Source organism: Dromaius novaehollandiae, chromosome 17 (genome assembly GCF_036370855.1).
Source record: "Dromaius novaehollandiae isolate bDroNov1 chromosome 17, bDroNov1.hap1, whole genome shotgun sequence".
Lineage (NCBI taxonomy): Eukaryota > Metazoa > Chordata > Aves > Casuariiformes > Dromaiidae > Dromaius > Dromaius novaehollandiae.
This window is the reverse complement of record NC_088114.1, coordinates 17880299-17897546: the sequence shown is the minus strand read 5'-3', so window position 1 is coordinate 17897546 and position 17248 is coordinate 17880299. Positions and strand designations below refer to the sequence as shown.

General features: G+C 40.5%; 1 protein-coding gene across 17 annotated transcripts in view; it reads left to right on the top strand.

Moving 5' to 3' along the window:
- MTMR3 (myotubularin related protein 3) overlaps positions 1–15894 on the top strand; it is an 83126-nt gene extending 67232 nt beyond the window's left edge. For 14 of the 17 annotated variants that reach the window (XM_064522404.1, XM_064522412.1, XM_064522411.1 and 11 more), the window contains 8 exons: positions 1063–1248; positions 2649–2819; positions 5032–5177; positions 5866–7282; positions 9714–9824; positions 10357–10445; positions 12053–12079; positions 14517–15894. In XM_064522404.1, the coding sequence (XP_064378474.1) occupies positions 1063–1248; positions 2649–2819; positions 5032–5177; positions 5866–7282; positions 9714–9824; positions 10357–10445; positions 12053–12079; positions 14517–14688 (2319 nt within the window). In that variant the 3' untranslated portion in view covers positions 14689–15894. The remainder of the gene's footprint in view (positions 1–1062; positions 1249–2648; positions 2820–5031; positions 5178–5865; positions 7283–9713; positions 9825–10356; positions 10446–12052; positions 12080–14516) is intronic. The other 3 variants (XM_064522418.1, XM_064522417.1, XM_064522419.1) reach the window with 3 other exon arrangements.
- The last annotated feature ends 1354 nt before the right edge of the window (positions 15895–17248 follow it).

Below are 17248 nucleotides of genomic sequence, written 5' to 3'. Positions count from 1 at the left end.
TCAGCCACTCATTGATACAAAGCATTTCTCTTTTCTAGATTTCTCATCTGCATATTTTTCTGGTTTCACTTTTTCAATGTTCTTTGTCATGTAGTTGTATTTCTCTTGTTTTTTTCAGTCTGATTTTTCTTCCATCACTTTTCAGCATAGTGGGATATGTGATGGCTAGATTCCATCTACCAGCCCACACACAAGATGCGTTTGTTGTCCAGAACAGAAGTGTGTGTCTGAACACTGTGCAGTAAACTGCTCTTCAAAGCCTTTGTAGTTTTCTGTACAAGGATCACAAACATTTAGGAAAATGAGTTTTCAGCCTTGTGACAGTTCAGACTTTTCAGCTATAAACTATTATTTTTGCTCTGAATTACAGCCATTGGCTTAATAAGCATCCTCTGCAAATTTTCTTCCCACTGTGAATCAAGACCTTCCTACTATTTTACGTTATGCAAGACTAAGTGTACCTTCAGGTGCTAACCTAGACGCTATTTTGAAATGTTGCTTTGCCCTTTTAGGTTGCAGGACAAACCACACAATTCAACCTTTATGCAACTTGTGAAAGTTGTACATTTGGTATATGCACAGGCAAGCACTCTCTCTGAATATGGATGTCCTGTCATGGGTGAACTGCTTTCTTTTATGATGGAAAGATCTGCCCATGATTTTCAAGGGAGAGTTTTAAAATTTCTTCTCCTGTCCAAATCTTGGTTACCATAATCCAGAGGGTTTTGAGCACAATGCAGTTCCTACTTGCTCCCGCCTTGCTGAGATAGGTCTCATATCAGGATCTTTCTTGCTTGTCACTGAGGAATAAATAATCTGCCTTATTGCCTTTCCTGTAAGCTTGAGAATTCTGATCTGTCCTAATTTCACTCTGCTCCATTTCAGAACACAGAGGTATTAGCTAGAAAAGTACAGATAGTAATATGGCTAATGCTGAAGTGAGATCAGATTGAGTGAGGGCACAATAACAAGGTGATTTCCACGAGTCTCGGACTGTTTGAGAAAACTGTAGTTGAAACAAAGGAAAAACAGAAACTTTCATCTGCACTTTCATTTCTGCAGGGTTTCCAGGTGCTAGTGGAGACAGAGTGGCTGGATTTTGGCCACAAGTTTGCAGATCGCTGTGGCCATGGTGAGAATTCGGATGACCTAAATGAGCGCTGCCCAGTGTTTTTACAGTGGCTGGACTGCGTCCATCAGCTCCAGAGGCAGTTTCCTTGCTCTTTCGAGTTTAACGAAGCATTCCTTGTGAGTTGCGGCTTGAGAGATTGCTGTTTTATAGAATACTTCTAAACCAGTACCCAGCACTAACATACTTAGGAGCCCTGAGGGGTTTCAGATTTTCCCATCTACCTGTGATATGCTGAAGCCTGATAAAGGAAATGCGAAAACTGTCCAAATACAGCAGACAAAAGTACTGGTATACTTCATGGAACCAGAGGTCTGTTCACTCTTGAAACAGAGGCAGGATCCTTATGGACTATGGATCCTAAAGGACTCCCTTTAAACTTGAAAGAAAGAAAGAAATTACACAAATTTAATAATCTCACACAATTGCTGAAATAACTCCTGTATTATACATATACATATACAGGACATGAAAAAATCATAGTTACTGCCAGTATAAACTTCCCCCTGCTTTGATCTTATGTTTTGAGTTGAGAAGACTCCTCTAAAAGCACCCCCCCCTTACCTTTCCGTTCAGGTTTTACATTTCTCTTCTGAAAATGTGTAGGATGTGCCAGCTGTGGGTTTTTTTTTCTCTTGAAGTGGACAGCTGTCCTATTAAAAATTTGCCTAGGACTGTCAAAATCAGTTCTTAAGGGCACAAAGCAGGTCTGTGTGTACAAGTTTTTATGAAGTATCTCATCCACTAAGATTTAAAGCACAGTTATACAATTCTAATTGACTTGCCACTTGCTGGCTCAGCCATGTAACCAAATATACGTGCAGTCCTAGTTTAGCTCAGTTAAATGACATGCATAAGCTTAAACTGACTTCCTAGCAGTCTGCTAATCTACAGGAACTATGTGTGAACGTACCTTTGGTGTTCTGGCCCCTAATTTATTGAAGTATCAAAGCACTTGTCTTTTTTTAAAATCTGAATAATGCCGTTGAAGTCATTGAGACTATTCTTATGTTTACAGTTAAGTTCATGTTAAGCTATTTTGTCAGACTGGGTCTAGAGTGTGGAGTAAATAACGATCAAGATTGGATGTGTGTGCTGTGTGCGTTTATACCAACCTACAGAAATTAATGTTTTTCTCCACCATTTTTTGCCTTTCTGCTGTCAAATTAATGTTTTATAACAGATGTATCATGATTTTCTTCTTTGCCTTATCCTCCAGGGTTATGAGTTTGAAACAGCAAGAATTTTTTACTTGATTGTAGAACAAATATTCTGCCTTTATATTTTTTCTCAAATTTTTTAGTTATGATTCTAAATGATTCCATTATGCTTGAATTCTTTTGCAATTAAGTTTCTAAGAAGGCATATAAAAATGCTAAGTATATTCATGTATCACTCTTCAGAAAAGGGGTATATTGCCTTGTAAAGGAAAGATTCATTGCTTCTTAAGCCTGAATGTTAATTCTTACATAAGCTGCTATCTTCTGCCATATAACTGTATTTGTGTTGGTCTGTGCAGGTCAAATTGGTGCAGCACACCTACTCTTGCCTCTTTGGTACATTCCTGTGCAACAATGCGAAAGAGAGAGGAGAAAAACACACGCAGGAACGGACCTGTTCTGTCTGGTCTTTGCTGCGGGCAGCAAATAAAGCCTTCAAAAACCTGCTCTACTCTTCTCAATCTGAATCTGTATGTATCCTTTATTCCACACCATGTCAGGAGAGTACCTTTAGGGGCTCCCAGGTATAATATTCTCAGAAACATGTACGTTAAGAAAATACCCAAGCTGTAGCAGTGGGAAAACATACTGCTTCACTGTCATCATGAATACAGTGCAGAGAGAGTACATTTTTCTGAAAATGCCTCAGCTCTTCTCATCAGTATTTACTGTCGAACAGTCTATTGAATCTTATGTTTTACTCACTCAAGCTTAATCTATGGTATACACTCCACAACGCAAAGCTGTGAGACTAAAATATTCACATAACATTATTTGCTGTGGACTTCTGCGGAATATCAAATGCAACCTCAGGAATATCTCTATGCTAGAAACATATTTTGTGTAACTAAATATTTTGCTTTATTTTTTGTAACAAAAAACATTTTTTGTGTTTGTCAAATAGACCTTTCTAGAGAACTGAGCTGTGTCAGAGGAATGTCATAAAATTGCCTACAAACCTAGACACTTTGTCTGTATTAATGTCAAATCTAAACAGAAAATGTAACTGAGGTTATTTAGCATATCTGTGTTTCTCTTAATACTTTCACATTTTCGGCTTGGCTCCACAGTAATAGCTCAGTGAAGCTTCTGGGAAGGGGCTTACAGTTATTTTTCCATGGGTATTTGATAAAAGGGCATGTAAGGCATTCAGATGGAGATGCGATATGATGGGCATGGCATGATGCAGTGGTGAGCATGCTATGTGAACAGACAGTCAGTCATTGAATGTCACTATGATTAGGACAGCAAAGACTTTTTTAAATTATTTAAACACTTTTTGTTTATAAAGGTACCAGCTACTATAAACCTAACTGTAAGGACTATGCTATGCTTTTGCATATGATAAATGTGGGTTTTAATTGTCCCTTAGAATAAAATTAAAACCTGGCTTAGTAAGAGTTTATATTTACATTTTTCATAAAAATAACAAGATTAATTTTCTGTTCACATCAGCCCTGTATCCTTGTCTGTCTCCTCTGGAGAGCATACATGCAGCCTACACTCAGACTGTGTGCAAATCCCATTTGTCATTGCAGCAGGCTACATCAGAGCCCTTCAAGCCTTTTCAACCTGACACTGTCATCATAAGGTAGATGTGATAGCTGGAAGCCTGAGACACATTGCAGATAAATACAGCTTGTGGGAACCTTTAAAGCTGTGGCTACATCTAAGTTTTCCCTGAGAATACCAGCAAGTTTGCCCAAGAGGAGCTTAGAGAGTGCTCCTCAAAGGAAGCGGTGTAGACCGATAGCTGTTCTGTCCTTGGGGCTGCCCTTACATGTTGTATCCTGCAAAATAGATGCAGTCTCAGTGACTTGGCCTCTGTTCTCAGTAAATACTACACTGTACTACACTAAGCCAATTTGGACAATTTGTCTGTATGTAGGAGTTTGGTTAATTTCCTATCTTGTATTCATTTCTTCATGGTTTTACTTCAGTGTTTATAAGGTGCCTCTGTGATGTAGCCACATCTGTTATAAAAACATAGTAATTTAACAGCAACATCCATCAGACCAAGACATTCCAGATTCCCTCCCTCTGCTCATCTGGCTGTTTCTCTCCTGTCCTCTGCTTTTCCACAAGAAAGATGTCTGGGAAAACAGTGGAATATAGTGACCCAAGGTGTTTTTAAAGTGAAACAGAAAGCTTATTCAATACTCAAGGAATCCCTTTTGAGACCATTCTGCCTGTTCAGCAAGTATTTCTGCATGTGCTTAATTTTTCACATACGAGTGCTTCCATTAAAAGCTGTGTTAGCTTTGATGAATTGGAGCCTGTAGAAAGAGGTTATTAGTTCAGCTCTCATATGGCATGGTATAATTCAAAGTACAAGGAAATCTCTGCAGTAACAATGGGCCACTGAATTCTTCAGCAGTTTAAATTGCTCAGAGGTGTTGTTAAGGTGTAGATTCGCACAGAACACATTGCAGTAAGTCGTTCATGAGAAGCTGAAAGCCAGCATTGTTATGCCTCAGCCTCCTTCTCTGAAAGAAAAGATAATTATATATCCAAGTGTAACTGATTAAAACTGCCATGGCTTATTTAGAGATCTAGCAAGGCCTCCCAGCTGCATAGCTGAATAATAAGCCGAGAATACCGCAGTCAGATTTGAACAACCTTTTACATTCTGAGAGTGAGCGGTTAAAATTTCTTAATGTTCTTTGTGTTCTCCTCTCTCAGGTGCTGTATCCAGTGTGCCATGTGCGTAATCTAATGCTCTGGAGTGCTGTTTACCTGCCATGTTCTTCCCCCTCTACACCTGCTGATGACACTTGTGCCCCATACCCTGTTCCAGGCTCTAGCCCTGAAGATCAGCCTCTGGGCAGGTGAGCCTAGAGCCCAGAAATCCAGTCCTGTAAAGTAAGATCAACAAAGAATATTGTGGGATATAAAGAGGAGAATACTCATTGTGGGAGGGGGCTATTTTTTACAAGCTTATTTGCGGGAGTGTTTGACTTACCAAAAAGCGTTCTTTCATTGTTTCAGTCTTGAAAGCTGTACGTTTCAGAGGTCCTAGTGTAACAAACGCATTAAAACAGAAAAAAAGATTAGCAAGCAGAATTAAGTTCTGGATATTACATAGCGTTGTAACTCTTTATATTCTTGTGGGGTATAGGCATTCATTTGGTTATCTTGAACTTATTCTGTACATGACTTTTCCTTCTGTGTTGCGTACCTATTTCTTTGCTTTGCTTTTTTGTAAGATGATTCTGAGTACATACTAAATGGGAGGTGTGACCAGCGTATAAGCATTTGTGCTTTGTGGTAAAGGGATTATTCTGGGAATGTTTGAAGTCTGGTTGAACATATTTTCTTGATGGCAAACAAAGAAAGTACTGAAGTAGCTTTGTACTACAGAAAGTCAAAATGTGCTCCTAGATAATACTTTACAAAACTCCACTAGTTAGCAGATTGTTACTGCCCTAATTGGGGGGGGAGTTTTTAAACCATGGTAACTAAATATTTAAAAAAAAATACCCAAACTTTGGATTCTGATTATTTTTACCTTTACAGGTTACCAAAGACAAGATCGTTTGACAATCTGACGACAGCCTGTGATAGTAACATGCCTACAACTAATCGACGTAGCAGCGATCCCAGCCTAAATGAAAAGTGGCAAGAGCACCGTAGGTCTCTGGAGCTGAGCAGCCTTGGTAACCCAGGGGATGATCCGTTTGATGGAGACAGCCTGAGCAAACAAGGCAGGGCTCCAGTTGGAGCAGAACTTTCTGTTGCAGCTGGCGTGGCAGAGGGACAGATGGAGAACATTTTGCAAGAGGCCACTAAAGATGATGTTGCTCTGGAGGAGCACTTAAGGGGTAGCCTAGAGACAGTAGGTAAAGAGGATGAGATTGCCCTGGATAAGGAGAACAGAACTGAAAATCTGCATGGATATGTCAGTGACGTCTGTGAAAAGACTGAGATGGATAAAGGTATTGTAATGAACAATCCTGTGTCCAATCCACATCCAGTTTCACAAGGTGCTTCTGATCTTAAAGGACAACAGGATGAGCATACTGATCTCAGTAATGCTATCCAGAAGTTACCTCAGGTGAAAGGACTACAGACTGTTCCTTTGGAGAGTTTTGTAAATAGAGATGCTCAAAAGAACATGGAGGAAGGTGTTAGCAAGCTTCAAGGAGAAACAGAGGGTCTGTATAATACACCACAGGCCAGCCTTCCATTAGCTCTCACAATCCAACACGAGGCAAGAACATCCAACATTGAAAGTTCTACTGAAACCTTAACAGAGAGTGAAACAAAGCAAGAGCTGATTCCTAAGGGTCTTTGCCATAGACCTCATCTGATCGACAACAGTGCTGATGAACTTTCTCGAACTGTTGAAAATAGGCCAGAGGGGGAAGGCATGCTAGAACTTCAAAAACTGGGAACAAAAGTAAATAGGACTTCTAGTAGCAGCAACACACACATCCCGATGCCTTCCCCTTGTGCCTTGCCTTTAGCTGAATGTAAAGATGAGATTGTGTGTAATGGAGAGCTGGAGCCTGAGAACAAGGTGACAGAGAAGCCTGTGGGGTTTAGAGTTCCCCAGAAATATCCTGCAACAAACGGACATTGTGTGAATGGAGAGGACAGTAGGATCAAAGCTTCTCTGAGTCGGCAGGTCTCTACAGCTAGCTGTAGTTCTGCTCAGTTTCACTTGAGGAACTTGCACCAAAAATGGATGTCTAGTCACCTTGGGAAGCAGCAGACAGCCAGCAGCCCAGACCAACCTACCAGAAGTCACCTGGATGATGACGGGATGCCTGTCTACACTGATATAATCCAGCAGCGCCTGCGCCAGATAGAAACTGGCCATCAGCAGGAAGTGGAGACCTTGAAGAAACAGGTGCAAGAGTTGAAAAGCCGGTTGGAGAGCCAGTTCCTGAATAGCTCCTTGCGTCTCAATGGTGATTATGGAGATGAAGTGGTAAGTGACAGGATAACTGGACCACTGCTAAAAACAGTGGGCCATTAGTCAGGTTCTGGACCTCACTATAATGGCAGCTCTTAGTTCATTGGTCAGGTAGTGATTTTTGGTGCATACCAGGTTTTATAAAAGTCTCAAGGTTATTCTGAAAATGGCAAGCAGCTGACTGAATACATGGCGAATGGCAATTAGTGATGACTGATATTTTCACTGTATTTCAGTTTGACCATTGATGCAGCAAAGGTTTATTTTAAGATATATGTTTTGCAGTGAACTTGCACATACTTGGATGTCTTGTGAAGTAAGGCCAATGAGGGTGTCCAAAAACACTTGTTTCATTGTTGTATTCATGCAAGGGTAAAGATACTTTTCTGAAGATGTGAATATGTCATTTAGTGGGACAAGAAGATGGGACCGATCTTTTGGTGCTTTGTGCACTCAGGGAAAGAAAGACGTAGCAGTGGCTGCTCTGTTAGCTCAGATCATCAGGTTCAAGCCATCCCCTTGGCAGATAGATGGCCTGCTCAGGGCTTGTTAGCTGGGGTAACTTAAGAGCTTTTGTGACAGCCTATGTCAACATGGGTTTCTTTTGTTTGTTTTTTTTACAAAGGAAGAATTTTAACAGTCTTTTAAACCATCTTTGTGCTTTTCCTACCTTGGAAGTTGTCAAAGCAGAGATTAAGTTTGAGGCGAGGTTCAAATACAGTATGCTTTCTATAGCATGATTAAATGACTTGTGTAGTTGTGGCTGCAAAAGAAATTTAAAAATTTAAAAATTTAAAATGAAGTAAGTTTAATTCCAAGTACAAAATCTCAACAGCTAGCAAGTTTTCTCTATGTCTCCTGTTGGATGAATTTTTAATTTGGCCTAAATGCTTCTCTCTTACCTATTTTTGCCTAATTTCTCCTCTTCTTTCGACTAATAAATAAGAACAAAATTTCAAGAGAAGTACAGTTGCTGGCCTTATACTGTTGCTTGGATGTAACACTGATTCAGAAAACAAGTAGGAGAGTCTCTTGTCCTTTAGAGGCCTTTGACCACAAAGCAGTTATGTGGATTGCTGCAAAACTCGTTTTTCCAAAGGCCCAGCATTTTTAAGTAAAAGAGAAGAAGAGGAAACAGGTAGGCATAGGAGAGGGACATGAAGGGAAAGGTGAGGAGACTTAGGAGAATTCTTCAGAGTTTGCATCTACCTATATGTCAGAACAGCAAACACAGCATTGGCCTGTAGGTCCCGAGGTTGGCCTGATGCTTACCCCAAATTTCCTTTTCCTACATGCACATTATAATGTGTTCTATATGCCTGCAAATTTGAAAAAAATGATATATTTATAAGAGGTTTCCAACTTTTGTTTATGTTTCTCCTGATTTGGTTAGAAGTGGCAGACGTGCTGAATAGTCCCAGGTACACTGGTTGAGAGAGAGATTGAGGGGCTTCTTGGCTGTTCGAGTTAGAGGAGACAATACTAACATTTGCTAAGTGCTCGTCCTGTGCATCCATTTCAGCTGGGCATCATTGAAATTCGGTGCGACTTCTCTCACTGCAGGAGCTTGAATTCCTCAGAGAAATGTGGTGCTTTGGCTTAATTTATTATACTTCCATTTTTTAAGGGCCTTCACAAATTGTAGTGTAGGGCTAGGCGTGAGATCACTGTGTCCTTTAGAAAATTCCACTGCTTTAAAGGATCTGATCTTTATCTTCTATTTCTGCCTCCACTTGGGAGAAACCGGGTTTTCTTCCATAACTCCCGAGGCACTAGCAGACATAGAAAGAATTCTTGATCCTTTCACGTATTTAAGGGCTGGCTGAGTTTTATTTAGGTCAGTTAAAATACAGTTCTACCTGGCTAGACTATACTGAGGATGCATTATTCCCCCAAAAACTATCTATGGAAATGGCTCAAATTCTTAGTTTTCCACGTGTGATTTTTGGCTGGTATCTTTTTAGAACTTGTGCAGACGACAGGATGTATGGGTTACTGGTATTAGTTTTGAAAGTGAAACAACCTTGGGAAGGAAATGAGACTCTGAAATTGGAGCCACAGAGAGTAGTTTTTAGATTCCCACTGTTAATCACCCAGTATCTTGCTAGAACTTCATGATAACACACAGATTTTAAATCCATTCCACCATCCACCATGCTGTCATCAGAGGGTCAAGGAAAGACCTGTTTCCTTGCAGTTCACCACCGCACAAACTGCTTCAACATGTGGCATTCGTAGTTCCTTCCAGAATGGATTTCTTGCCTTTGCCGCCACGTGTATTGTACAGAGGTTAGTGGTTATGACATAAGGCCTTCCACGATAAACATAGTCTGCTCTTTCCTAGCAGGAGATACCCTTTTCATTCCCCCTCACGACTGTCCAGTTTTATTTGCACGGAAGTAGGAATATGGGATAGTTCTGTTCAGCTGTGTTTGTTTGCCAACAGACTTCTATACCCGACTCGGAAAGCAATCTGGATCAGAACTGCTTGTCTCGCTGCAGCACAGAGATTTTCTCTGAAGCCAGCTGGGAACAGGTGGATAAACAGGACACAGAGGTACAGACTAAATCCCTGTAAATCCATTGTTCTTTCCTTCCGGTAGGATGGGATATTCATAATTCAAATTATACTACTTCCTTTGGTCATATGGCAGTTCCCGTGAACCCTCCCTTGCGTTCGCTTCTCTCACATACTTTGAATATCAGTACCTGTGCCTATGAACCCTCTGCTATCAACTGTCTGAACTCTCTTTGGAGAACTGTGGCAGGGATGAATAGCTAAAGGAGCCTTACACTGACACATGCTTTGTAAATATTCTTGGATATTTTTGCAAGACAGAAAGCAAGCAGGGAACTGGGCTTTATGACTTTGTTTCTGTTTGTCTGAGGGGAGATTAGTTTCAGTTTTCAAGGGGAAGGTTTCTCTCTCCTCTTTCACCATTGCAACACTGCATTTGTGCTCTTAAAATAGAACAAACACTATCCTCATGCCGCTTTGCTTTGACTTTGTGAGCTCAAATGAGATGGTTTCGTTTCTAATCAAGTGATCTCTCCTCGATCAACATGTCTTTGTCTTTTATTTCTCCCAGGTGACACGATGGCTTCCAGACCACCTCGCTGCACACTGCTACGGCTGTGACAGTACGTTCTGGCTTGCCAGCAGGAAGCACCACTGCAGGTAACTGGTGTATTGATAGAGGACAGAAGGTGCTATCAGCTAACAGGGAGGCGAGGTCAGGGCTTGAATTGTCACTGCTCCTGCTTTTAAACTAGCAAAGGGTTTTCTTTTGACATATAGTTCCTTTGTCAAGGATGGATGTCAAACTAAGACTTTCAGAGTAGGAGGACCATCTATGCTCCTGAAGCAAATAAAGGAACCAAGAGCTTTGGGAAAATGGAACAGTTTCTCCTGTTATGTTTCAGTGCATTCAGATTATATATTTCAAAAGCCATATTTGGTGTCTGCTCCACCCTGGCCTAAACATATCCAGCCTTTTCCCCTCAAAGTGAATTTGGAGGCAGTTTGCTGTTTACAAACACAGCTTTTAAAGTCAGTGGAAATAATAAAAATACTGGCTTGTCTACTTTGCATTCAATACTGCAAATATATGAATAGCATCTTTTTTTCTATTACTGGTTGAAAAACTGCTGCTTTTCTTCTCTAACCATTCTTCCCTTTTCATTAAATTACTTTTGTAAGAGAATCTGAAAGAGACACCTACATGAAATAAAAGTTACTAGATTATTCTTTGCAAAATATTTCACTCATAGAGGCCACAATAGATAATGCTGGTAGCAGGAGCTTAATGAAGGGCAGGTGGTAATTGCCTTTTGATGAGATCATGTTCTAGTTTAAGACAGAGAATATGATTTTGAAGTTACATTTTCAAAGAAAACCTTATTCCTGAATTCTGGACATCACAAAATGATTAAAAGAATTATCATTTAGGTAAATGGCAGTTATCCCATTTTGATGCTCTATTGCTTTTTGAAGTTGTAGGCAATAAAAGGAACTTTCTTAGTTTCTGTCCATTTTATATTTTGTTCCATTTAGTCATCTTGTAAAGATAAACAAACCCCGGGAAGAATAAACAGAAGTTGAATGGTTTTGATTTTTCCAAGTGTCATGTCCAGTGTGTTTGTGCAAATTTATTTATGTCTTATGGCTTCAAATGAAAAATATAATTATTAAGTGTACAATATATATCTGAAGGATTTTGGAAGAGTTAAGATGATGTTTTCTTTGGTCCTTTTTCTAGTGGGTTTGTTTATTTAGTTATCCATTGTGAAGTGTATCCCATTCAGCATTGTCACCCTGCCTCCTTGCTTCCCTATGCTGGCATTTAGCATCTGTATTTATATTTTCTAGGCCCAGACCCTGGAGAACTAGTGTGCAGGGATAGCTCCAACACCATGAGCAGTTAAATTGTTTAAGGGTTTCAAGTTTTGTTGCAAATTTCCCTTAAGTGTCTTTGTTTCTTTGTCTTTCAAATGTCTAACCTGGGTTCAATAGGTTCTCCTTATTAAGCCATGATTTTTTTATGATAGAGACCAAAAAGGAATAGTGTCCTACATAACAAGAAAAGCAAACCTTTTTATAGTTTACGTTTCCATAAAGCCCAGTGACCGGTTGAAGTCCGCTCACCACCTTATCTGAGAGTGAAAATGAGTTGAAAACCACATACTCTAAGGCCTTGAGCAGAATAAAAATATCCAGCTTCCTTCATTGCCACTATTTGCTTCTTTTGCTAGTTCCCCTCTGAGCTCTTTCTCCCCTCCTTGCAGGGACATTGAACGTGTTGATCAAATCTGGTGAGCATTTACAACAGCCTCTGTTGTCTGTCTGCATTTTCTCGATAACTTCTCCAAACTAACTTGTTCCCCCTCTTTGTTTTTCACTTGCCTAGAAATCACTAGCAATGAGTTGTGGGTGGACAGCACAATCTGTTGGGTGTTTAGATTTAAATGACTCTAAACAGGCCTCTACTAAAAGGCATTTAGGACTTGGCTTTTGGTAGCTTAAACTGTGATGTGGATTACGCTAACACTCACCATCAGTAAATCATTTGAGTAACAGAGAATGCTTCACTTCTAACTGAAAAGAGATTAGCCTTCAAGTTTAGCCATGATGCTTTTATTTTTGATTCTTACCCTTTTTGCCTTGATTGTGGGAGAAGTCCATGTGTTATCAAACAATTCTAGTACAGCTGTGCAGCGTGTTGACAAAAAATCACCACTAATTTGTAGGAGTGAAAATACTGTGGCAGTAACAGGCAGTGCAAAGCTGATAGAGGGTTAGTATTACGAAAGATGGATAGACAGCCATGATTTAGTAAGAAATCATGATTCTAACAGAGGGAGGCTGCCTCCTTTCTCAGAGGAGAAAGGTCACTTTTCCATTGTGTTTTAGCATCTCTATTTTTAATTTCTCAAGTGAAGCAGAGGTCCACCAGGACAGAAGGAATTGAGTTGTTCAGAGCTTTCCGAAGCTAGTGGGAGAACAGTTATCAAACGCTGCTCTCTATCACAATAAAACAGCAATAAAACAAGAAGGAAAACAGGCATGTGTTAGCAAGCTGGTGAGCTACAACAAACAAGTATTTGTTTTAATTTCTCGGGTTGTTTTTTGACCTCATCTGTCAACAGTAAGTTTCTGCTGGATAATCGTTCTTTCAGCAGCAGAGATGTGGGATGACTGAACCGCTTTTCTGCAGGGCTTTTCTATATAACACCTCATTGAACTGTTTTCACTCCTGCTGTTTTTTCTGATAGTAATTTCTAACAGAGTCCTTAAGAAGACTTCAAAACCACTGCAAAAAGGCTAGCTGTTGTGACTCTCTTAGTGCTAGGTGTATAGCTTTGAAACCAGGAGTTGCTGTGCACAGCTGAGAAAATTAGCCCACTGAAGTGAGAAATGGAATTTCTCTTTGCTGATTCTCTCTCCATCAGTGACCAGCATCTGGAAATCTTGTCTCTTGGCAATGAAGGATTAATCAAAGCTGCTGGATGTAGGCAGAATTTTCTGTCAGCCTCTTGGCAGTAGCAAAGCTTTTCCAGCATAAAATGATAATGGTACAAAATCCTGATGCCAAAGAGTTAATGAAAAGGGCATCAGGCATGGAGGTAAACTTGAAAAATTCAGGTCCCTGAAGTGCTGTTCTGAGCTCTTCATAAAAATTGATGAGTTTTGGAGGACAGGGCGCTGCAGTGCTCATCAGGCTAGCTTGATCAGCAGCAGGTTTTGAGGGAGGCTGCAAGAAGAGAACAGTTATTTTCAAGATTTAAATCTTATCCTTGGCTCCTGTGAGGTGCATGTGCCAGCGGGCCTCCACCAACTGATATCTGACAAGAATGCGTATGAGACTGCTCACCCTGCCGCAGCATTATTGACATTTCTAAGCATGAACCTGGCTGCCCATCTCATGGCTTTGCATGATCCTTGTTGACTCTATTTACTCTATGCAGAAGTGTGGGACTGCTGGGAACACTGCAAAAGGGACTGTATTGTTGGGGCAACAGAAGGATTGCATCTACCAAAACTGGTTTTTTTTCATCATCTGTCCCATGCTTAAACCTTCCAACAGTTCACTTGAAAGAAACAGAAGAAAATGTCTCTGTACTGATAGTTACTGACACAGGCTTTTAGAAGAGCAAAGGAACAGAGACTTTTACCTTCTCCCAGGACTGCAGTATCCAATATTTCTTTAATGCAAAGCTTGAAAAATGAACAGGGACTAGAACACACAATTCCCCACATCTGAGTATGGATTCCTCATGGAGGAAGGCTCCTTGTTTGCTGTCTCTCTTTCAGCCATATGCCCACAAGCTAGCAGCGACAACACTGACTGGCACCGTGCCTGAGCTCCCATATAGTTCATGGGAGATAGCGTAGCCCAGTTTCACTGAGGGGTAAGTTCCCTCCAGTTTGACACAAGCCAATGCTGTGCAGATGGGCAGTTGCTGTAGAGAGGTTTAATGAACTGTAATTCTGTGTCGGAGTTTGCTTTTTATGCCCTTCTGGTGTCCGTACCCTAAAACTCTGCTTGAGTTTTAGAAGAGAGTAACACAACGTACAGACTGGGGCAGGAAGATCATCTTTGCATGCAGTCCGTTATTTAGGGAGTAATAAGTGCAGTGTTCAGGGTGACCCCTTCACAACACCTATGAATAGTGTAATTTTAGAACTTGGGTAACATCATCAAACTGCTGCTAATATTTTTTTTCCTTTCTCCCCTGTTCCTGATCAAAGGAATTGTGGAAATGTGTTTTGCTCCAGTTGCTGTAACCAGAAGGTGCCAGTTCCGAGTCAACAGCTCTTTGAACCCAGCAGAGTCTGCAAATCGTGCTATAGCAGCTTGCACCCGAGTAGTACCAGCCTTGATCTTGAACTGGATAAACCCATCACTGCCACATCAAATTAAAGCTCCAGCCTAGAAGAAACAGGGGAACAGCCGTGTTGATTCTTCCCCGAACAGACACGCACAGTCTTGGTGGGAGGAGGCTGGGAGGACTGAAGAAGCCATGCACTTTGGAGTTTGGGACATGGAACACTGCTCGGCAGGACAGAAATCTAGGATGAACCACTGGATTGTGGAATTCTCCTTTTCCAGTTATTCCCCCCTTTCCTTTCTGTCCTATTTGTGTGCGTGCGTGCGGGGGGGTGTGTGTGTGATGCGTGCGTATGTGTATATATATAATTATATATATATATATTTGTTTGTTTGCTGGAAGATTGTGAAGTGGGAAGGGAGCTGGCCCCAGAACCAGATCCCCGTATGTCCCACTGTTGAACTGTGTTGCAGACAGACTGTTTTATGGAGGAAAGGAGAAAAGGGGAATCAGTCCCGAGTCAGTGTGCAAAGTGTGAATATCTGTAGCATCAATGCTAGTGCTTTCAATCACTCCTGTTACTTCCAAACAAGAAACTGCTGTTTGGGAACTTGTTGCTGCTAGAAGAAATGGGAATCTCTTTCCCAAGAGAGCACTCTCCCTCTCTGTTCTTAGAGTGGGCTTAGTTATCCTCAACTGCGTGAAGGGGGAATCAATCACAGATTTCCGTACTCAGCAGCTCTGTATTTACATATATAATCTACGTGTTTTATTGCCATTAGCCCTGTTAGCTGTGGCTCTGAGTGGAAACACCTGGACAGCTTTGGCTAAGGAAAGTGTGTGCTTGTTTGGGAGAGGTGAGAAGAAGGCGACTGAACAGGCTGCTGAGCTGAGATTGGTTTTACACTGGCGCCTCTATCTGTAAATGCAATTCATTATTTAAAAACAAGTGGGAAAGTAGAAGACCTTAGACTTCTATCCTTGCCCCATCTGTCGGATTTTTTACTGAGAATGCAGAGCTACTTTTGGAGCGGTGCACTTGTCATGGTTCATACCAATTGTCATACTATTGATCAGACTTGCACCTTAATGACAATATCCAAAGCAACTGAAGAACAACTGTGCTGTGCTGGTATTTTAACCAGGCTCGGTCTGTGAGAAGTGCAGTGATGTTTGCGATACTCCTGGGATGTTTCCTCCTTTTTTAATCTATATTCAGTGTACTCCAGATAGGAAAATCCTGCCTGAGGATTAGAGACCTAAAATAAATCATGGATTCCTCTTCTTCCTTCTGTCCCCATCTAAGTCTGTCCCCCATCTAAGCTTATAAAGTCACCTCATTAAAGTGTAAACATCTTGAATATATGTTTCTAAATGAGAGCATTAGGTACTCACCCCCTTTTCCTTTTGGTAGAACCTGTTTAGTGCAATCTGACAAGGAAGAAATGTATATGATAATATCCTGCTTCGCAATTTATTGCTGAGACAAAGTTACAACTTCTTTTGTGATACTCTTGAGAACAAAGAATCCTGCTGGAGTATTTGAAAGTTTTAAATAGAAAAGCTCAAAAAAAATCTAACAAGTATTGGGAAAGGAGTGCTTTCCTTCAGTGGAATATCAGAATTATATAATCCAAAGTGAGTATCATACAGAGAAAACCATCGTAGAATATTTGTTCGATCGGATGGGGAAGGAAGTGTCCAGGTAATTTATTTTTGATGTTTAAACTTCCCACACCCTTTGAGAGGATCATTACACTGCTGCAGTGTAACCTGAAGATTTACAAGACAAAAATGAATGTCCGGGAAGCTGGTTTAGCAGAGTGGCCTGTGTCCTTCTGGGAAGGGGATTTGGTAATAGAGCATGTTGGGATCTTCCCTGATACATGTTTTGAAAACATTTTCAAATCATCAGGAAGGAAAAGCAAAGACGATGACAGGGTCTGCAGACGGAGTTGTAGCTCTAAGTATTTGTTCCTAAAACAGTGCAGTAAATACCTGGACTAGAACTTTAGGCATTAATGTATCAGGTAAAACAGAGACAGCTGGAACAGGAAAAGGATAATATATAGCTCCTATCTCTCTGGCTTTTCCACTGAGGTGGGTGATTAGAAGTTTGATTTTAGGAGACATGGTCTAGTTCTACACACTAACATTGTGTGGTTTTGTGGTGCAAATGGACAGTCAAAAATAAGTCTAAGATTCTGCAGTTCCTAACGACAGGTGCCAAGAGGGTATGATACGGGTTTTTGGGGTCTGTGATGTACAGTGTGAATAAATGCTTGCAGCTCTTAGTCTTTTTTTGATCAATGAAGCACTTTTTTATTAATATTATTTTTCTTTGTATGTAAAGGAGGAACCAGTATCTCTCCATAGCTGTATATATAACCCTTCTCTCCTAAAGAGAGTAAAGTGCTCCTATATTTTTCATTTTTGTCAAAGCAAGAAGTAAATACTTTAGAATTGTTAAATATATAAATAAAAGTGAATAAAGTTTAGAATTTTGCATGGGAGCATTTGCTAACACACTTTTTAATTTTTTATTTTTCTTTCCTGTCCTTGATAGGGGATATATTTGAGGTTCAGCAGAAACACCAAGGCCTTTGAAAAAGGAGGCTGTGGCAGTCCTCCTGTTGCTTTTTTTTCCACTGT